Source organism: Quercus robur, chromosome 8, assembly GCF_932294415.1.
Source record: "Quercus robur chromosome 8, dhQueRobu3.1, whole genome shotgun sequence".
Classification (NCBI taxonomy): domain Eukaryota; kingdom Viridiplantae; phylum Streptophyta; class Magnoliopsida; order Fagales; family Fagaceae; genus Quercus; species Quercus robur.
The window spans coordinates 33,837,166-33,852,612 of NC_065541.1; the positions used below are offsets into that span (position 1 = coordinate 33,837,166).

Genomic DNA, 15,447 nt, shown 5'->3' on the forward strand with positions numbered 1-15,447 from the left:
GGTAAATAAATTAATTTCATTAACTCGTGCGGCGGTATTGTTATTTGTTAGAATTAGGGTTTACGCCTCTTTGCTATAAAGCTGCACTCATTCTCTTTCATATTCACATCTCTATCTCTGGTTGCTCCTCTTATTTTATTTTATTTAGTTCACCTTCTCAATTAGGGTTAGGGTTAGGGTTTTGATAGAAGGAAAATTCCCCCGATGAGGAAGAATTCCCATAAAATTGATAGGAAGTGCCGTATGACACGTCCAAATGCAGAGCAGGTTAGGGCTGTTAAATACTCACACAGGCACAGAGTCACCGCTTTTCCCAATCAACCAACCATATGAGCGGACCCCACCCTCCGACGATTCGTCTCCCTTTTACGGGGAACGGCGTCGTTTGGTGCCTTGCTCATTGGTCGGGGGATTACGTGGCCTGCCTGTGTTCTGCAACCCTTTCCTTCTCTGTGTGTGTGATTTTAAACGGGTCTCTGAGGGTCTCTCTTTTCTTTCTTTCTTTTTTTTTTTTTTTAAAATAAATTTTATAATTAATATTATTTTGTAAGGTCCGATGCCACGTCGCCGAGAGCTATTACAGCGGTGATCGGTGATGCTATGATTGGACCAAGAGCGATTCATTGTTTCGCATCTTGATAGGAACCTGTGGATCTCATTAAACTCTGGTCCACGGAGCCGTTTTGTGCGATTACATTTTTATATTTCCCTTCTCTCTTTTTTTTCGCTTTTTTAATTTTGTGCTCTGAAGCCTATGATGATTGTTCTTCTTTTAGTTGGAATTACCGGCTGAATTTTATTTTGATGTCAATTTGACTGGCTGTATGTCTGAGGCTTCATTGGTAAACTATTTTGTTTTGTCTTTTTGTCTATGCTTGAAAAAAATATCGGATTGATATGTTAAATGACTCTCTATAAACTGTTAAGATCTCTGGAATTTATTATATTTTGGCTACTTCAAAAACGTATCAATTTTTGAAAACCATATCATATGAAATTTGAACAATTTAGATAACTAATTCCTTGAAATGGTTTTCCTAGGAAAAAAATCCTTCAAATGATAGGATACGGACAATTTTTCTTAAAACATGCCAAAGGGCATTACAATTGTTCGTCATTAAGAAAGGGATATTGAGAAAACATTCCATAATTATTGGAATTAGGGGAAAAATAACAAATACAAACAAGACGGTACTCAATAATTACTGGTTTCTAGTATAATTGTTATTGTTCTTTATTCTATAAAAAGTGCTAAACCAATGCACTTAGTGCATTTTAGTTTTGTAAGACTTCACTAACTAAAATGCCTGGAAATTTCAGCACAATAGAGAGAAATCATAAAAATTGCAGGATTGGTCTGCTTTCTTGAACTGCTTTTTCCTAGTTTTTGTTTTTACCTAAAGTGGTAATAATCAAACAAGTCCGGGACTAATCTAACAAGTCAGGAATAAGAGCTTCTTCGAATTGTGCTTGGAATTTGCAAATAGGGACATTTTTTCATAAACCTAGATTAACAATTTCTATGGTCCGTTATATACCCAAATATTTTTCCTAAATCAAATATTTCTGGATTGAATTGGCTAAATTAATTTGCATCTCTATATATCTATGGACCTGATTCCATTAATGGCATCTCTTTCAAACAAGACAAACTAATAGTTCCACTACTTCGGCTGTAGCCAACAGCACGGTTCTAGAGTCTAGCTTCAGCCATCATCGGATCTTTTTCTTCTATAATCTCATAGCACACTTAGAAAGTTTCTCTTGACTTGTGATTTCTTGCAATTACTTCTAGTTTTCATAGAAGTAGCTTGAGTTTGCACTAGTTTGTTTGCTGATTTGGTTGTGAGCTCACCTGACTGATTTTGGAGTCCAAAGCAACTTGTTGTCCAACATTTCTTGAGGAAAGTCTGATGCTGAAGGGGTGCTATTTATGTTACAAAGAGTTTATACAATAACAGGCTGTCTCTCTTTTAAAGGTATTAAAATTTAAAACACCTCTTTGTTCCACTTATGGTTTGTCGGGAATTGAATTCCAAATTTTATATTTGATAACAAGAGACTTTTTACTAGTCAAATTAACTAGAACCCACCAACTAAGAAAGAGATTAATTGCTTTCTTTTGGACTACTTGAACTTGCTTATGTTCAAGTTACTTTGGGATTTTTTTTCACCTGCAATATTTGGCATAATAAACCCATTGGCACTGCTGTCTAGATGAGTTGTCTTTGTTTTTGTTCCGCATTCTTGACATAATGTTAACAACTTCAAACTGCCTATATGAAGCAGCAAGCTCCTTCGTAACTCTTGGAGAGTTAGAATTAACCATTAACCAAATATGGCTGATTTATTTCAGTCCTCTCTGAGCAGGAAATTATAACTTACATATATATATATATATGCATATACACAGCTTTTAAAGATTAATATATACCATTAAAAAAAATTGAAGGCAACCTTGATATTAACCGAGAAAGAGAACCGATTTCCCTTCTTTATTATTACATCTACAAAAGCATGGACTAAATGAACTACAATTCTAATCTGGACCCTGCCACAACAGTTGGCCCGCAAAAAATTGTCACCTTGAAAAGAGGAAGACTAGCATTTGCTAAGAATATTTGCCAAATAATCTTTGCATTTACAAACTCTAAGTGAACCTAATTTTAGCATGTTAACTGAAATGCATTGCAGAAAGAATAAGTTTGTTTGGCTGGCCTTGTTGAACTTGCTAGGTTGGAGGGAAGAACCTATTGAGATTGAATGGCAAAGTGTAGAACTCTTCATTTCTGTTATCACCTCTAAATGTTCTGAACTTCACCCACCATGGCATCCCTCGGTCTTTCTTCGATTTCTCCACTTCTATTGTGTTATCAAGAAACACTGCGACAATCAAACCCACTGTCGCCGGAGACGAGAATATGGTATTTAGAAATGCATTAAACTGCAAGGATGTCATTTAACAATCAGGCTAACAATATTAAAAAGAGAAAAAAAATTACCAAAATTATCTTCTAAGTGGAGAACATTTTAGAAAATTATTCAGTGCACCCGATAGACTACCCTCCACTCACATTAAGGAGGACCCCATATGTGTCCCGCACATGGGACTCATATTTATGTGAGAGGGTGTAATTTAGGTGTACCTAATAATTTCTCAAAGTCTTGAGGAATTATATCTAAATCTCAATGACATTATTTATAAATATATTTGGGATGTTGAAGCTTATTACAGTCAGGGCCAAACTACATGCTACCTGGATATTTATACTTGTCTTTGTACTTTGCTATGGACTCTATTATTGGCATTAATGATAGTACTCACCCATCCAGCATTAGTATGAACCAGACCACGGTGTGAAGGATTCCAATATTCATTGAAAAATTGCGGGATAGATATCCCGAGGAACAGTGAAAGCCCAGTAATGATGAGATTTCTCATAGAATTCATATTGGTGAATTGAAGAAATGACAATCCAACCGAAGCTGAAAACAAAGAAACAAGTTATATTAAAGAGAGGAACAAGAAAAAGACAAAGTTTAGCTATAAAACTGGTTGTAGCTTAAAGCTAATTTGTAGCTAAACTTTGTCCACAAGAAAAAGGTTAAAAACTTGATTTCAATTTAGCTAATAACATACCTACAAGGCCAAAGAGAACACAGTACAATGCAGCAAATATCGGGAAGGGTATAGATGCAAACACAGCTCCAAATTTTCCTGCAAACATAATGGAGTGAATGAATCATACAGAACAATTATTAGAATTGTAATTGGGAAATCTTAAAAGCTTACCACTAGATGCAGCTGAAATTTGTAATTGCTAAAAAGAAAAGGAAAAGAGGGAAAATGCAACAGCGAAGACTTTAGATCCAGTCTGAACAGCTCAGTGAAAAATGAATTGAATTTTCACCAATTGGCATGTTTATATCAGTTCTCAAAACAACGCCAAAAAGATAATACCAACCTAGGGTGGAGAAGAATATCATGAAGCCTGCAGAAATTTGAACAACTCTGCGACTTCCTACTCGAGTTAATCCAAGGAGTCCTACATTTTCCCTGAAATACATGACCATGATTTCTGTCAAGCTATATTTGTAGGCAAAAGAACAGAACATCAGCTAGCAGCTATGGCTCATCTAGCGTGTCTTACACAGAAACAGTAGAACCAGTGCATGTTCCAAAAAGACCATCAAGCAAGATTCCTATTCCCTGCCACAGTGAGAAACTAAAACTACTCAGCTCTTTCCAAGACACATGAAAGTGATGAAATATATCCACACAAAAAAAGAAAAAAGAAAAAAGCATTAACATCCAAAAACAACATGTGACCATAAGAATTGTGCATGATACGTGGAAATTCAATTGTAATGTACAAGCAAAAGGGTGACAGGTGACACATTGCAGAAATTCTGTTAGCATTGTTAAAACATGTGAATTGTATTCAGGAATAAGTAAATCTACAACAAGGAGTCACAAATGTGTCAAAACAGCTCACTGCTCACCTGCCAGCCAATGCCCCGGCTCAATACATAAGCAGGAGGTGGAGTAGCAATTGCCAACCTCGATGCTGCCTTGTATGCACCAGTTGACTGCAGTCAAATGTACAAGTTATAAAAGGCTACTAAAGAAATTGGATATCTAGAACAACATAACAAAGGTGAAATCAAAAGAGCTATCTCTATCAACTGGTTCCTGGGATTCAATAGGATATGCCATGAATCTTGATAACAATTTAGAGACGCTTTTAAGAAACTCAGTAAATACCTCGACCATTGAAACAAGGACAGCCGACATCATGGCAAATGAATGACCCGCTGAAAATGTTGGTGGGCCCCACTGCAGAGGGTAGGGAAACTTGAACCTGAAATAATACAAAACTTCAGAAGCAGCCCAAAACACAGCACAACATAAGAGAAGCAGAGGTTAGCCCGTTGAGATACCATGGGGCAGTAGATATAAGATCTGCTCTGTCAGTACGGCAATTGATCTGTGTTTTAATGGGCTTGCCTCGATAAGCCCCACTAGCAGTCAAGATAAGGGAATAGATCCAAATGATTGCAATACAGATCAAAACTGGAAACCGCTCAAAAATAGGGATGTCTCTAAATGGTCTCATGTGCTTTAGATACTGCAATACACACAATCCATACGTGATGGAAAACAAATACTTAGTAAAGTAATAGATTACCCCAAAAATTTTACAAAGTCACTTACCTGTGACAACCCAATGACCAACAACAGCATCGGTATCCCAATTTCCACACAATTGCCCAACTGAAACAGATATTGCAGTAGTAGAATTGTATAAATCTTCAAAGAGAATGATAAAACAACAAGGCAAAAGAGAACATGAGGTATCCATTATGTACATTGAGCACCATCAGTCAGAGGAACATGCTGCTTATTAAGAAACAAGGTGCTCTTTCTTCAGTTCTCAGCAGGTTATAATTAATCAAATTTTCACATCAATGCATGTCCTAGTTGAAATTGAAACATTGCACAAGGGTTGAAGAAAGCTAGATATATTCAAGAATGCAGTCAATTTCCGATGCGTCTAAAAGTTGAAGCTAGATGCTAGAGTTTTGAATTCTAGTTCCTTCGCAAAAAAATTATGATATGATATTTGTCAATAACTAAAATATGATGCCTCCAATGTTAGAAATCTTGATAATCTATAATAAAATTTCACCCTCCAACAAGTGCTTAACACATCAAATGGAAGCTCCTCTTTCAAAATCAACCAAACGGATATTATAAATAGCCTCTCATGGCAATACTTACAGCTGGAAATCCACGTTCAAACAATCCCAAGCCAACCAATCCAACCACTGGTGCCATACCAAGAGGACTGAAGAACCTGTGAAAGAGACCCTTATAATAGTGAATAAAACAATTATGAACAGGTAGTTCAATCATTTCATTACCCATTAAGCGCTATCAACCTACCGTGAAAAGAGACCCCAAACTTGGCTGTAACCTAGGATAATTTGTATGCTTGAGGCTACAATTAAAGCTCCCTGAATAGCTCGCATAGTTTGTATAAATCTCTGCAAACCAATTACATGGGAAGATCCCTTTCAATACCCTACCAAATAAGAAAGTGTAAAATTCCTGAGAAGGGAATAAAATTCAGAGAGATATCTCTTATGAGACTCAGGCTGATATTGAAATGTACTGTAACATGAAAGCCACAGTATTTATGGGTCATTTGGACACCACATTCCAATAAAAATATTTCATTCTTCTACTCAGTGCATTAAAAGTGAAACTTTGTTTGCATAAATTTAAGAATATAACCATGCATATTCAATTGGAATTTTAACAATTTGCCTTGTATTATGCAAATTAATATCACTTCAGTCATTTTGGCAGAAACTCCATTTAGCAATGGATGCTTAAGCTCCCTTCTGCCTTTTCCTCTCAAAGGCCAATCTTTGTACACCATGAAAAAGCCTTTGCTTCTATTTCCTTTCAAGAAGCTTGCACTTTTTTTTTGTAGAAACAATCTGCCTAGGTATGCCCCTTAGAAATAGGTCTGACAAAAACCTAAAACTCGGACCCTCTAAAGTAATATCTTGCAAATGGAATAAGCCTCTAGTTTTATCAAGACGAGCATTCTTGTCAATTAGATTTATGTATCAATTTATTTCCATGTGGTTCTTAAAGACCCCAATATTTTTTTATAGAAGAGGAAGATTGGACAACTTACTTCATGAGAATTATTAATCCGCTGCAACTGGGAGTCGTTTACAATGTAAGCTATGGGAATGACATAAGCAAAGGAGCCTCCAACAACCGCAGGCAACCTGGTTCCAAAAAGTGCTTGAAGAAGTGTGTTAATGCCGGCCACAAAGAGTAGAGTCTGTATAACGCGTGCTTTGTCACCCTGGTTGTGACCAAGAAAATTGTTTGAAAGGGGGGGAGGAAAATTAAGTTAAAAGAACAAATTCCTGATCAACCATATATAAACAGTTCTGCCAACATCTTTAGTCCAAAATTCAACCATATAAAAATTAGAAAGTGTCCAAAGTGTGGTAAGTTTTGGACAGAAGAGAACAAATTAGGAAAGAAAGTGTCATGGGAACTTGAAAATCTTAAGCAGTGTTTCAACCTAGAGTACTGCAGGTGGGACCTAATGATTTGAGGGTTCAAAATACCTGCATAGTCCCTCTAGTAAGTCAAGAGAGAAACCAGCCTGTACAGGATGCTTCTACAACAAGTATCAATTGAACTTAAATTGAAACATGGTTGCTAAACTGAAAAGGAGTGGAGGAAGTTTATCAAAAAACAAGCTTACATCAGTGCCACCCATTGCAGGGACAAGCAACGCAGGGATCATTACACTTGTGCCCAGCATCAGGATGTAGTTCTGAAATGCCAACAGGATTGTTTCAACTGCAAGAAAAAGATTAAAATATAAACAAAAATGAAAAGGTGAGGCAATCAGCTTACCATGTATTGGCATGAACTTTCTTTAAGAGAAAATAAAGAAGATTTTACATCTTGATTTTGAATTGTAAACTAACACTGTTCTCAATCTGAGTGGAGTATGTGTCAAATTTATGGTAAACAAGTCTAATGAATTATGAAGCTGAGTTTCCACTTGAGTTTCAAAAGGAAAACTTGCAGTAATTACATGTCTTGGAGGATTGGGATATAAAAATATCAATAATGTCAAACCCCAATTGGAGTCGACATTCATCAGGAAGTTTAACACGAATAATTGGGCCTAGGAGTAAGTTTTTATATATTTATCTCTTTTTTCTTTTGGTGCTAGATATTGTACTGAAAGCCTATCTGGTAATCCACACACCTAAGTTCTAAAGCAATTTCAGTAAAGTAGCCAAAATAAAATGTGGTTACCATAGTTCTAGAATTCCTAAAATTCAAGGTCCCTCCTATAAGATAAAAACAGTCTTCTTTCACTTCAGCCACCATATATAAATAAATAAATAAATAAATAAATATATATATATATATATATATATTTTAAAGATTTGAATTCATTCCAGCTTAAAATAGGTCATGAGAAAGAGGTCAAATACTAAAATAAATCAAATGAAGCCAGTGAAATAATTTACTTAATTTCCAATGGTACGTAATAAAAACAATAAAATAGTTAAATGTAATTCTTGTTTTCTTCTTTCTAATTCCTATCATGAATCAAAATGTAAGGTAACATTATCAATGGCACGACCATTAACATGTGCATGACTAAACTACATTTTCAAGTTGAGGTCAAAGTGGGACACGTAAAAGAAGTGTCAAAGCCTACAAGGTATTTTCGTCAGCAACCCCACAAGCAAAAGAAGAAGAAGAAGAAGCCTTTGGCTCTGATGGGTAAAAGAGTAATTACAATACGTCCTTAGGCCCATTCTTAAGAAGTTTTTAGAGTGTTATGGACCAGTGATGGCCATGAAAGCTATGTTTGATAGCTGAGAAATCTTAAGAAAGGTACATAAAACATAGTAAAACACTTGGAATGTCACTATATATCTATCTACTCCAGCCCCAACCCACCAAAAGATTTCAAAATTGTCATTTTTCGTTTTTTTTTTTCCCCGTATCATTTCTCAGTAACCAAACAAAGCATTCATAAACAGAAATTTTTAAAATTGAAAAAACCAATAGAGTCCCACTCATTGTCAATATCATTAAAGTACAAATTTCAAAAATATTTTTAATCTTCGAAAACAAAAAGCTACAGCATAAGTTTACAATTTCTGTCACCCATCATCCAAAGAAAAAAGAAAGGAAAAAAAATAAAAACTGTGTCGATCGTCAAACTCAAAACCAATACTAAATTTTTAATTTTGGTTTTATATTTTACAAGTTACATAAATTCTTTCTTTTACAGGGGTCAAGTTTGTAACTTTGTATGCCACGAGACCACAGTGCCTGAACTTCAATGGCAGAAATACCAGTGATTCCCACACTGTCTCATTACTCACAACTAAAGCTACACTTTTTTTTTTTTCCTCGATGAATACTAAAGCTTCACTGCAACTACTTCTATTCCCACAACCCATTTCTCTTCCACACCATATCCTAACAAACCCATATGAAGAAGAAGAAGAAGAAAAAACACTGGATAGAGAGAGAGAGAGAGGAAAAAAAAAAAAAAAAAAACTACTTTGCAACTATATATGTTGTCCCACAAGCCCATTTCACTCTCAAAACTCCTTAACCAAATAAAAAAGAAATAAAAAGAAAGTGAGAGAAAGAAAGGAACCCCTTACAAAACAGATGTATACAAAGAGATAGGGCATACCCCAAGGAGGGTTGGAGTCTATGCAGTACTCAAGGTCTTGGAGCTGGTCCATGGGATGGTGAGTAATGTCTGCCATTGGTGAAGCTTTGTCAGAAGAGCTTCACAAAACTCGCTCACACAACACAGCCAAAGCAAAAATAGTAATGAAACAGAAGATGAGGAAGAAGAAGAAGAAAAGAAGAAAAAAGTAAAAGAGAAGATATAAAGTGAAAAAAAAAAAAGTAGCAAAAAATTTGAAAAATAAAAGGAACAAAATATGCAAAGCAAAGCAAAGCAAGTCCCTCTGTGACGCTCCCTCGCTGATTATAGCCCAGTTTTTGAATCATCAGACTCTTTCTACTTCTTTTTTTTTTTTTTTTTTTAGAAGTAAAATAGAGTAAAAAACAACTACCCCTATTTTTACTTGCATTTACAGTGCAGCCATTGGCGGACCACTTTTTTGTCAAAAATACACTAACGTTGTTGCTTGAATTTTTTGGAAATAAGAATGGGTAAAAGGACAATTGTACACCCACTCACTATCATTAAACTGTGCATGGAGTTATTAAAAGGACAATTGCACCCTACTCCTAGAGACCCTATCAAATCTAGGACACTTCGTACGTTAAACTATTCTATATTTATTAGTTTGTATTTTATATATAATTTTAAATTATAAAAATTTATAATTTAAATAATTTAATGATAATATAACTATTCATCTTCAATATTTAGACATTTTGTAAATATTGTATATATAAAAAGAAGATATTATTTTATAGTGGATTTATCAAAATTTATTTTTAATAAAAAGATGTTGAGTGAGATTATAGTCTTAAGTTACAATCAATTTTGTAATTAAATTTTATCTTTTTTTATAACTATCTTGTGGGTATGTTTATTACTTTTACGTAAATTTATCATTTTTTTTCACTACTCACACATTTGATATAAAAATAAGTGTGTAATTAGTCCCAAAATTTTTCTTTGTTAAATATGTTCTCAATTTATCATCATCATAATAAGATTCATAAATGTAACATGAATTAGGATTGAGGAGGTAGTTGGATACACAATTACACATCAATGCCTCTCTCTCCTCCTCTTGGATAGCGACAATGTGGTACAACAATGTTGTACAAGGCACTGTTTTTTGGGGTACAATTTGGAAAGACCGGTCAATTCAACCCAAATTTATATGTTTTGTTTTTTATCTCTTTTTAAATACCTAAAACATTTCTTAATAAGATGAAAAAAAAAAAAAATAATAGTCATATATCATAAGAATATTTATATATTTACAGGGTTAGTAACATATTATAATTATTTAAAAAAAAAAAAAAAAGAAAGAGAGAAGCATGGGGAGGGATTGACGGTTGAAGTCCACAAAAATGCAGGAGGCCATTGGCGTTAATCTCTGACCATTAAAGAGCAGAAAGATGAGCTTAAATTATCATTTTTTTGAGAAAGAAAATTGGTTTAAAACCAAACACTGGAAACAGATAATACATGACGAATTCTAGTCAAAGACAAAGAGTCATAGGTACGAATGATCTCTTAATGCCCGATAAATGTTCACCTTCCAACTTCCAGGTGAAACCATCTTGAAATTTTAAACAAAAATATAAAAACAAAGGAGCTCAATTTGACACATGAATCATATTCATTGGCAAAAGATAAAATTATTAGCCACAATATTTAATGATAAGCGTACCTTTGCCTACAACTTATTGGATAAGATTTTAATTTTAATTTTTATGTACAATTTTTTAAAATACAAATATATTTAAATACATTTTTCACAAAAAAGCTACTAAATAAATAGACAGGCTAAGTTAAAATTTGAACTACCATCATTTTTAAGTAGACTTACTATTAATATTTAATACTACAGTGCCACTTTTTTATTATACGCTAATTATATAATAATCAACCCCTAGATTTATTATTATTACAAAAAAAAAAAAAACACTAGATTTATTGATATGAAATATATTAATTGAACTTGTGGGGTGGGGGCATTGAATGAAATATCGGGGTCATCTGATGTCGCGACTCACGTCACATTAACTACACTACACACTACTTCGCTGATGGTGTTGCCGAAAATCAAAAATTTCTCTCTCCTACTTTTGTTGAATTTCGGCAACGGTATTACCGAAATTCACTCTCTTTCCTTAAATTCCTAAATAAGTTGTAACAGTACCTATATCACAAATTAACTTCGAATTTAACAATATTAAGCTAAAAGACTCATTAAACTGTGCATGCAGTTATTAAAAGGACAATTGCACCCTACTCCTAGAGACCCTATCAAATCTAGGACACTTTGTACGTTAAACTATTCTATATTTATTAGTTTATATTTTATATATAATTTTAAATTATAAAAATTTATAATTTAAATAATTTAATGATAATATAACTATTCAACTTCAATTTTTAGACATTTTGTAAATATTGTATATATAAAAAGAAGATATTATCTTATAGTGGATTTATCAAAATTCATTTTTAATAAAAAGATGTTGAGTGAGATTATAATCTTAAGTTACAATCAATTTTGTAATTAAATTTTATCTTTTTTTATAACTATCTTGTGGGTATGTTTATTACTTTTACGTAAATTTATCATTTTTTTCACTACTCACACATTTGATATAAAAATAAGTGTGTAATTAGTCCTAAAATTTTTCTTTGTTAAATATGTTCTCAATTTATCATCATCATAATAAGATTCATAAATGTAACGTGAATTAGGATTGAGGAGGTAGTTGGATACACAATTACACATCAATGCCTCTCTCTCCTCCTCTTGGGTAGCGACAATGTGGTACAACAATGTTGTACAAGGCACTGTTTTTGTGGGTACAATTTGGAAAGACCGGTCAATTCAACCCAAATTTATATGTTTTGCTTTTTATCTCTTTTTAAATACCTAAAACATTTCTTAATAAGATGAAAAAAAAAAATAGTCATATATCATAAGAATATTTATATATTTGCAGGGTTAGTAACATATTGTAATTATTTAAAAAAAAAGAAGAGAAGCATGGGGAGGGATTGACAGTTGAAGTCCACAAAAAAGCAGGAGGCCATTGGCGTTAATCTCTGACCATTAAAGAGCAGAAAGATGAGCTTAAATTATCATTTTTTTGAGAAAGAAAATTGGTTTAAAACCAAACACTGGATACAGATAATACATGACGAATTCTAGTCAAAGACAAAGAGTCATAGGTACGAATGATCTCTTAATGCCCGATAAATGTTCACCTTCCAACTTCCAGGAGAAACCATCTTGAAATTTTAAACAAAAATATAAAAACAAAGGAGCTCAATTTGACACATGAATCATATTCATTGGCAAAAGATAAAATTATTAGCCACAATATTTAATGATAAGCGTACCTTTGCCTACAACTTATTGGATAAGATTTTAATTTTAATTTTTATGTACAATTTTTAAAATACAAATATATTTAAATACCAATCAAAAAAATATATATATATTTAAATACATTTTTCACAAAAAAAGCTACTAAATAAATAGACAGGCTAAGTTAAAATTTGAACTACCATCATTTTTAAGTAGACTTACTATTAATATTTAATACTACAGTGCCACTTTTTTATTATACGCTAATTATATAATAATCAACCCCTAGATTTATTATTATTACAAAAAAAAAAAAAAACACTAGATTTATTGATATGAAATATATTAATTGAACTTGTGGGGTGGGGGCATTGAATGAAATATCGGGGGTCATCTGATGTCGCGACTCGCGTCACATTTCATTAACTACAGTACACACTACTTCGCTCAAAAAACTACAGACTACTACACCTCCAACATGGCAACATAAATAAACTTAGGTCTTTGTAATTTGCTTTCTTTTGTCTAATGCAAAGAATATGTGCTGGGCCTGCTGGCCAAGCTAGAACAAGAGTGGGGGACACTTTTTTTTTTTCCTTTTAAAATATTGTTAAACAAGGCAGGGAATAATGTAAAATTAGTGGGAAGATTGGAGATGGACCAAAGTGAGAAAGGGAACACTATAAAGTCAAAGTTAGCTACTATCTAACAGTGGCTGATGAATGATGATGTTGTATGTGCAGTGCGTTGCGGTTCAATGCGAGTAATTGAAGTTTTCAACTAAATTTTTTTTAGCTATAAATAAATATTATATTATTCCCATCACGATTGATGACCACCCCCCATAAATTCCGATTCCCATGGAAAATCAGAACAAACCCCAACCCATTTCTAACGTCTTCCCAAATGTTTTCTCCCGTCAAGATAAGAATCTCACTTTCTCTTTCTCAATGGGTTTGTTACTTTGATTGGCTTGGTTTGCATCTACATCTCCCCTCAAAAGTAGGGACTTTTTTTTTTCTCCTCCTTTTTTTCTGTTTTCTTTTTGTTCAAACTAAAGGGGAGGGGTTGTTATAGATAAGTGGAATCAGTCAATTGGATATTTTCGTTTTACAATACAGTAAAAGGGCTCCTTTTTTTTTTTTTTTTTTTTTTTTTTTTTTTTTTTAACTTTAAATTCTTTGCTAACATTTAGGGGTTGGTTTTTGTTTTAGGTTCAAATCTTCTGGTCAACACTGTTTTATTCTAAGAAGTCATCTTGATTAATATTTTGTTTCAGTAATTAATTGAATATTCTAAGAGCTCTAAACACTATAGAAAATAAAAAACTTTAAATTCCTTGCTCCAATTTAAGTGGGATGGACCTACTTACATTTGGTTGTCTAACGACCATCAATATTTGCCATGAGCATGAGGCAACTTCTATCTTAAAGAAGAATTATTATAGCCACAATCTAAATCATCGTATGATGCTTTTTAACAATAGATTTGTAGATTCAAAACTTCTATAAAGTGAGCTATAAAATAAAAATAAAAATGAAAAAAAGAAGGTGAGGGTTGCTAGAGTTGAGAGTTTCATTGAATTAACTGGATGAATTCATTGGACATGAGAAAGTGGGGAGAAAAGTTCGCCGACGAAAACTCCATTACATTAAACTTTCACAAAAAGATAATGCCATTTTTTATTTATTAAATGTGATTGATTAAAGAATGAGAGGAGAGTATAAAATGATAAAATCTAACAAAGTAGAAGCTCTACATCTACCGAATAAAAATACCTTGGGCGTCCAAATGCAAATTCAGGTCAAATCCAAAAAGGAGGAGGTAGATTTGATAAAAGGATAATTCTAAAGAAACTTATGAATCCATGTATTATAACAGGCTCTGTCCTGAATATGTTGTTCCCCTTTAGTTTCTTTTATGGCATGTTTGGAAGTTTAAAAAAGGAGGGAGAGTAGAGGAAGGGAGAGTAATTCAATTACATTGTTTGGAAGTTTTTTAAAGAATGAGGGGGAGGAGTTTGGAGGGGTTTCAACCACCTCTAACTCCTCATTTTTAATTCTCCCAAATTGGAGAGATTTGGAGGGAGAGTAAAGTAGATAAATTATTGACTAGATAAATTTCCCAATTTACCATTTCTAAATTAATAATAGACCAATGTTGCAAGTCAATTTTCAAATAGGGGTAAATTTGTCTATTTTAATTATTTCATCTCCTCTCCATCCTAATTTTTAAAACATCCAAATAAGGGGAATGACTAATTACTCCCTTCCCGCCCTTCCCCCTTACTAATTTTAAAAACATCCAAATAAGGTGAAGGGGAACCATTCCCCTCTACTCTCATCCCTCTCTAAACTTCCAAACAGGCCATTAATGCAATTCCCTGGTTATCAAAAAAAAAATATTAGTCTTAGCCTATCGGGTTCAGGAGAAATTATTATTTATAACGGGAGGACTGTTGATATAGTCCTCCTGACCAATGAGATGATGCCATTTATATAAATATATGTGTGAGTTTCTTAATCAACAGAAAAAATAAAAAATAAAAATTACCAGATAATATCACATTTACATAAATAACAGTATTTTATTATTTAGAAGGTGAAGAAATACCACGTCAGCACTCTTTGCGGACCTTCCCATACTTTGAGATAAAATAAGGAATTGGGAATAAACAAGTCTTTACCTGACAAATAATTATTTGGAATAACTTTAGTGCTTCCAATTCCAAACAACCGCTTTTCAATGCATATGTCCTCCAAACCAATTATGTCTTTTTCTTCGCCTTTGGCTGAATCCCAAGTTCCCAAACATTTACCA

General features: G+C 33.4%; 1 protein-coding gene and 3 non-coding genes across 4 annotated transcripts; 3 read left to right on the top strand and 1 right to left on the bottom strand.

The window, feature by feature from the left end:
* The first annotated feature begins 199 nt into the window (after positions 1 to 199).
* Positions 200 to 271, top strand: LOC126697961 (small nucleolar RNA U49). Its single transcript, XR_007646333.1, has one exon. It is a non-coding gene; the product is annotated as a small nucleolar RNA U49 (small nucleolar RNA).
* Positions 272 to 550: 279 nt separating this feature from the next.
* LOC126697960 (small nucleolar RNA snoR2/U65) lies at positions 551 to 699 on the top strand. Its single transcript, XR_007646332.1, has one exon. It is a non-coding gene; the product is annotated as a small nucleolar RNA snoR2/U65 (small nucleolar RNA).
* A 49-nt stretch (positions 700 to 748) lies between these two features.
* LOC126697954 (small nucleolar RNA snoR77Y) lies at positions 749 to 840 on the top strand. Its single transcript, XR_007646326.1, has one exon. It is a non-coding gene; the product is annotated as a small nucleolar RNA snoR77Y (small nucleolar RNA).
* Positions 841 to 2,436: 1,596 nt separating this feature from the next.
* On the bottom strand, positions 2,437 to 9,562 carry LOC126695282 (nucleobase-ascorbate transporter 1). The gene is made up of 14 exons (XM_050391965.1): positions 9,273 to 9,562; positions 7,299 to 7,396; positions 6,711 to 6,887; positions 5,948 to 6,048; positions 5,783 to 5,858; positions 5,216 to 5,275; positions 4,942 to 5,129; positions 4,766 to 4,862; positions 4,504 to 4,590; positions 4,152 to 4,210; positions 3,966 to 4,057; positions 3,641 to 3,718; positions 3,326 to 3,486; positions 2,437 to 2,944 (listed from the first exon to the last, which is right to left on the bottom strand). The coding sequence occupies exons 1-14, from the start codon at positions 9,346 to 9,348 to the stop codon at positions 2,732 to 2,734; spliced, it is 1,563 nt and encodes a 520-aa protein (XP_050247922.1). The 5' UTR covers positions 9,349 to 9,562; the 3' UTR covers positions 2,437 to 2,731.
* Positions 9,563 to 15,447: the final 5,885 nt, after the last annotated feature.